This window comes from Aquarana catesbeiana, linkage group LG03 (genome assembly GCF_042186555.1).
Source record: "Aquarana catesbeiana isolate 2022-GZ linkage group LG03, ASM4218655v1, whole genome shotgun sequence".
In the NCBI taxonomy this organism is placed as follows: domain Eukaryota; kingdom Metazoa; phylum Chordata; class Amphibia; order Anura; family Ranidae; genus Aquarana; species Aquarana catesbeiana.
Genome location: NC_133326.1, coordinates 674,786,908 through 674,793,677, shown reverse-complemented (window position 1 = coordinate 674,793,677; position 6,770 = coordinate 674,786,908). Strand labels below are relative to the sequence as shown.

The 6,770-nt window shown below is 42.1% G+C and overlaps 1 protein-coding gene across 1 annotated transcript in view; it reads right to left on the bottom strand.

Annotated features, from left to right (window-relative positions):
• Positions 1–1,940: 1,940 nt before the first annotated feature.
• The window catches only part of LOC141134085 (alpha-2,8-sialyltransferase 8E-like), a 49,883-nt gene continuing 45,053 nt past the window's right edge, over positions 1,941–6,770 (bottom strand). The window contains exons 8-9 of the mRNA XM_073623671.1: positions 4,474–4,560; positions 1,941–2,569 (exon numbers count right to left, since the gene is read on the bottom strand). Of these exons, the coding sequence (XP_073479772.1) occupies positions 2,110–2,569; positions 4,474–4,560 (547 nt within the window). The 3' untranslated portion in view covers positions 1,941–2,109. The remainder of the gene's footprint in view (positions 2,570–4,473; positions 4,561–6,770) is intronic.

Genomic DNA, 6,770 nt, shown 5'->3' with positions numbered 1-6,770 from the left:
CTTTGTAAGTGGGTAAACTTACAAAATCTGTAGGGGATCAAGTAATTATTTTCCCCACTGTAAAATAATTTCCACATGATATTGCAATTATTTCGAGCCTATTCCTATTAATCTGAACCATCCTGAAGTTTGTAAACTTATTTTGTGAAGATCCCCTCACATTTACTTCCTTGAACTCAGTGACATGTAGTTACTATGACCTGTGAGTAGGCACTGCTGTGTCACACATTTCACAGAGCCTGCCTTCTGGAGGTGCTGAAAGGAGGAGTTTCAGGAGGCGGAGTCAGTACAGGAATCACTATTGGCAGGCAGCAAGGCCCCATTGGATATGTAGTCCTTAGAAATCGAGAAGCTGCAAAGCATGCAGGGAATCCAGGAAGTCATGGAAAGCAATGGTAAGCAGACAGGCAGAACTCACAACATGAAAGGAGATTTGCCAAGCAGCCTTATATTGGATTGTCAAATATAAATTATTGTATGTTATTTGCACTGTTCTTACAATGCTGATGTTATAACATGTAAGTGTATTTTGTGGCCATGCAACTTCTTTTATTCCCACAGTGCTAGATATGTCTGTTAGTGCTTGTGTGACCCATAGATTCCTCGGTCACTATGGCAACAGAGCTGAAGCCTCCATTGCTGTGGCAACAGGCTCACTTGCTTAGAAGCCCTAGCAGCAGGGCTACACTCTTCAACGCCATGGCAACAAGTTAGGTCACTATCAGGGTCAGGTCTCATAACACGGTCCTAATGGAAAGGGACTAGGTTCTCCTAGTTTGCCATGGCAGCCAATGGATTCTTCAGTTGCCATGGCAACCGAAGGAATCCCTCAGTCTGCACATAAATGGGGCTAATCTTTTGCCACCATGACAACCAATGGACCATTTTATCTCCATGGGAATCAGAGGGATTCCTCAGTGGCCATGGCAACTGATGTATCCTATAGTCAACATGCCAGTGGAGAGGATCTCTAGATTGACGTTGCAACCATTAGTCAACACGGCAACAGGGTGTATCTTAACTGCTAGACTGCCATGGCAACAGGGATGGAGTGGATACCTATGTCATGGCAAACAGCACAACAGAGTGTGCCTTAACCACTAGATCATCATGACAACTGATGAATTCCATGGTCAACACACCAATAGAAAGGATCTCAAGGATGAAGTAGCAATCCTTGGTCACCATGGCAAAGGAGTGTAGCTCAACCAGTAGATCACCGGGATGGATACCTTGGTCACAATAGAAATAGTAGCAAATACATCTGTCATTGCAAACAGAATCTTTTTTGAGAATGGGACATACATTTGTAAAATGGTGCCCAATGTACAGGAGATGAGCTCAATGCACAGGAGTGAGTAACTTGCTACCTTATAATACCCCAAGCAGCAGATTGGTATTGCATTTTAGGATTACAAGGTCTAGGACATCCCAGAACATACAAAACTATTTTTTTTTGTTTGGATAGAGCGTTGATGGGTTAGGCCATGTTCACACAGTGTATACAATAACATACGCCTATCAAGGGCCGTGTTTATGCAAACGGAGATGCACAGGTGTTTCGTGCATCCCTTTGCAGGCAGTCCTTCTGATGTCTATTGGTACACAGAGGCTGCATGGACAACATCGCTGTGTCCCAAATTCACATCCATATGGGTTGTGAAAACACTTGTACCCACACAAATGTCATAGTGGGACACAGCAACTGTGTCCATGTAGCTGCGGTGTCCCAACAAGCATCAGTGGGCTGCCTTCACAAGGATGCATGAAACACCTGTGCATCCCTGTGCGGGTAAACACGGCCCTGCACAGGTGCCCCTTTTTGAAAATGTTGTTCTGGAGTCCATATTTTTGATCATAAGGGTAGCTGTAATAGTTAGGTATCCACAAACCTTTGGTCATATAGTGCATCAGCAAAATGTTATGATGGATCCTTAGGAAAAAGAGGCATTGACAATGCCCCTTTTATAAATTTTCTAGTTAAAATGGTGAAAAACAATGAAACAGTTGGGTATACAATGTAAATAGATTTAATGACACGTGACTGCAACTGCAAATCAAAGCATATACAAGTATTCAAATGAAATTTTGAACTCCAAATATCAAAATTTAACACTTCCCAACTTGCAGATAGAGCGCTCCCTTTGAATGCATCTTCGTATAGATATAGAACTCATCAGGCATGGAATGAAAGCCAGGTTTGGGATGTATGTTATCATAATAGTGGTGTGGGATAACATTCCCCTCTGGGTCCCTAGGAAATGGCCAAAACCCATAGAGGGTCACCTTGTTGCAAAGTTCACTAGCAGCACTTACTAACATAGATCCTGAAGATAGGCGCCTGGCCTTAACGCCCATCTTTTTCCAGTGGCTGGAAAGGTTCTTGAGATACTCCGGATGGAAAAACACAACTTTGTTTTCCAAATCAAAGTCTTCTACAGAGTACAAAACTCGGAAAGAAACATCTGTATTGTCGACATAAGAGAAGGCTGGCAATATGATCATTGCAGAACCGTAATCTTTGACAAGGTCGATGAAATGCTTCCTTCTTCCATAGAGCCGTCCAAACCTTCAACGATGAAGAAGCCAGTCAATAAGAGGACCGAAGTTTATTAACTTTACAAATGAAAAAGAAATGGAAATCCCTCACCCCATCCACATCCACTCCCAAAAAATAGACTGGCTTGATCACTTCAGTCAACAAGAGCTACTGTACCAGTCCATTGCTATTAAAAGTAAGTATTCTTAAATTTGTCATGGCAATGGGCTAGTTTGTCACCATGGTAATAAGGCCAATCCTCTGCTGCCATACTAATGGATTCAAACTCTACATTGCCTTCAGTCACCATGGCAATGTGCCTGATTGCTCAGTTATCATGGCAACAGGCCTAATTGCTCAGATGATAAGCCACTTGGGTTGCACCAATTGGTTCAGTACATTTGTTGCTATGGCAAGAGACTAGGTTTTAGTATCACTATGACATTGAGGCGGATCCTTTGGTCATGCTGGAAATGGGGCCAAACTCACTGTCACCATGGCAATATATAGATCCATCCATCACTGTGGCAGTTGGGTGGATCTTGTGCTTGTCATGACAAGAGGGTGTATTTTGCCCATGGTCGCCATAGAAGCATAAATTAATTCTTCTATTTCAATGGTGGAACTCTCAGTCTCTAATGCAAGGAGAGCCAAACCGTCTCTTGCCATGGCTATGCGATTAAACCCTCCAACATACTTACCATGCTCACATACTAATAATGATTAACCATGTCTATTGAGCCATGTCAACTTTATACACACCTTTCCTACTTTTTGCTGTGACAAACACCGTGTGCCCCCTATCAATAGTGTCAATGGCAGAATGGCCCTCTATCATTGATATCAATGAAGATAGGACTTCTTTCACTGGTGCCAGTGAAGGAAGGGCCCCTTATTATTGGCGTCAGTGACAGAAGGGCCCCATATCATTGGTATCTTTGGGAGAAGGATACCTATCATTGGTGCCAGTGGAAGAAGAGTCCTATATTTAATGCCAGTGGGAAAAGGGCCTTATATATTCTATGTCAGTTGGTCGAAGGGACCACTATCACTGGTATCAGTAAGAGAAAGGCCCCTATTATTACAGTTTTTGTGGGAGAAGGGCCCCTGTCATTGGTGTCAGTGGGAAAAGGGCCCCCTATGATTAGTGTCAGTGGGGAAAGGGTCCTCTATTACTGATGTCAGAGGGAGAAGGACACCCTACGATTGGTGTCAGTGGAAAAAGGGTCCTTGTAAATGGTGCCAGTAGGAGATGTTTCCCCTATAATTGGTGTCAGTGGGGTAAGGGTCCCTTATGATTTGTGTCAGTGGAAACAAGGCTTCACTGATATGGGGGGCCCTGTCATTAATACCAGTAGGAGAAGGGTCCTTATCCACTGGTGCTCAGTGGTTACTGACCAAAAACAGACAGAGCAAAATGCTGATGCTGGTATTGACTCTTCTTAGTGACATCAGCGCCAGATCTATGCAGACACCCTTGGGGCTTAGATGCCAGCACTGAATGGAAGTACTCCAGCTGGTGTCCAGTCACTGAGGTCCTGGAACCGATAACTGGCATAGGCAACTTCAACCTGTACTAGACCCGAGGCCTCAGTGCAAATGAATAGGTGATACTTCCACCTGAGCTTCTCTCCCAGTTTTCCATAATCAGCTCCCGCCCTGCCTCCCCTTACTTACCCTTCTAGCCCCCCTTCCTAGCTGAATAATTGGACAGTATTACATACAAGTAAATTATGATGCACTCCAAAGACCAAAATTATTTGAATACACACATTTACAGATGTTTACATATGAATAATATATTTTTACTTAAAAGAGACACTTAGGTCTAGCAGTCAATCGTTAGACCTAGGTGGTGGGGGAACAATGTTACAGTATATCTTAAAAAGGGGCATTTTCTTTCAAAACACCTATGTTAAAGAAAAGAATCTCACTTTTCTACCAGAATACTTGGGTTGGCACTGATGAGATGGGTCTTTGTGCCAACGTCTTTAGCCAGTTTCAGAGGCGGCAGATTAAGCCTGTAACAACAGATTAGAGAAAAAAAGTAAAAATTATGTAAATTACTTAATGGCATTTTACTGCTTCTGCAACTATTTTTTTCCTGGAACTGATAACAAATGGTCAGGCAATGAGCAAAGTTCAACAATTTATGGCAAACCTATGTGACCAGGCTATAGCCATTTCAAACACTAAGTTTAATAATAAATAGGCAGTATAGATAGTTTCAGTTGTGCTCATAAGTTTACATACCCTGGCAGAATTCATAATTTCTTGGCCATTTTTCAGATAATATGAATGATAACACAAAAACTTTTCTTTTACTCTTTCATGGTTAGTGTTTGGCTGAAGCCATTTATTATCAATCAACTGTGTTTACTCTTTTTAAATCATAATCACAACAGAAACTATCCAAATGACCCTGATCAAAAGTTTACATACCCTGGTGATTTTGGCCTGATAACATGCACACAAGTTGACACAAAGGGGTTTGAATGGCTATTAAAGGTAACCACCCTCACCGGTGATCTGTTTGCTTGTAATTAGTGTGTGTGTATAAAAGGTCAATGACCCTTGCATCTTTCATCCAGTGCTGCACTGACGTTTCTGGATTCTTAGTCATGGGGAAAGCAAAAGAATTGTCAAAGGATCTGCAGGAAAAAGGTAGTTGAACTATATAAAACAGGAAAGGGATATAAAAAGAAATTGAGAATGCCAATCAGCAGTGTTCAAACTCTAATCAAGAAGTGGAAAATGAGGGGTTCTGTTGAAACCAAACCACGGTCAGGTAGACTAACTAAAATTTCAGCCACAACTGCCAGGAAAGTTGTTCGGGATGCAAAGTAAAACCCACAAATAACTTCAGGTGAGATACAGGACTCTCTGAAAACATGTGGTGTGGCTGTTTCAAGATGCACAATAATGCCCTGTATACACGATCGGAATTTCCGTCAGAAAAAAACTTGGATGGTTTTTCCGACGGAATTCCGCTCAAGCTTGCCTTGCATACACACGGTCACACAAAAGTTCTCTGAACTTTCGACCGTCAAGAACGTAGTGACATACAACACTACGACGAGCTGAGAAAATGAAGTTCAATGCTTCCGAGCATGCGTCATAATGTTTCCGAGAATGCGTAGTTTTTTGCGCGTCCGAATTGCATACAGACTAACGCATTTTCGAATAGGAACTTTTTCCGACCAAAAAATAGAGAACCTGCTCTCAATCTTTTGCTGGCTGGAATTCCGCCAGCAAAAGTACGATGGAGCATACACATGGTCGGAATTTCTGACCAAAAGCTCACATCCGACTTTTGCTGGCGCAATTTCTGATTTTGTGTATGGGGCTTTAGGAGGCACTTGAAGAAAGATGTGCTGCATGGTCGAGTTGCCAGAAGAAAGCCATTACTACACAAATACCACAAATTATCCCACTTACAATACGCCAAACAGCACAGAGACAAGCCTCAAACCTTCTGGCACAAAGTCATTTGGAGTGATGAGACCAAAATGAGCTTTTTGGCCACAACCATAAACGCTTCATTTGAAGAGGAGTCAACAAGGCCTATGATGAAAGGTACACCATTCCTACTGTGAAACATGGAGGTGGATCGCTGATGTTTTGGGGATGTGTGAGCTACAAAGGCACAGGAAATTTGGTCAAAATTGATGGCAAGATGAATGCAGTATGTTATCAAAAAATACTGGAGCAACATTCGCATTCATCGGCCAGGAAGCTGAGCATGGGACGTACTTGGACATTCCAACATGACAATTATCCAAAACACAAGGCCAAGTCAACCTGTCATTGCCTACAGCAGAATAAAGTAAAGTTTCTGGAGTGGCATCTCGGTCTCCTGACCTCAATATCATTGAACCACTCTGGGGAGATCTTAAAAACGTGCAGTTCATGCAAGACAGCCCAAGAATTTACAGGAACTGGAGGCTTTTTGCCAAGAGAAATGGGCAGCTTTACCATCTGAGAAGATAAAGAGCCTCATTCACAAATACCACAAAAGACTTCAAGCTGTCATTGATGTTAAAAGGGGCAATACAAGGTATTAAGAACTGGGGTTTGTAAACTTTTGATCAGGGTCATTTGGGTAGTTTATGTTGTCATTATGATTTAAAAAAAGTAAACACAGTTGATTGATAATAAATGGCTTCGGCCAAACACTAACCATGAATGAAAGAAATGTTTTTGTGTTATCATGCATATTCTCTGAAAAATG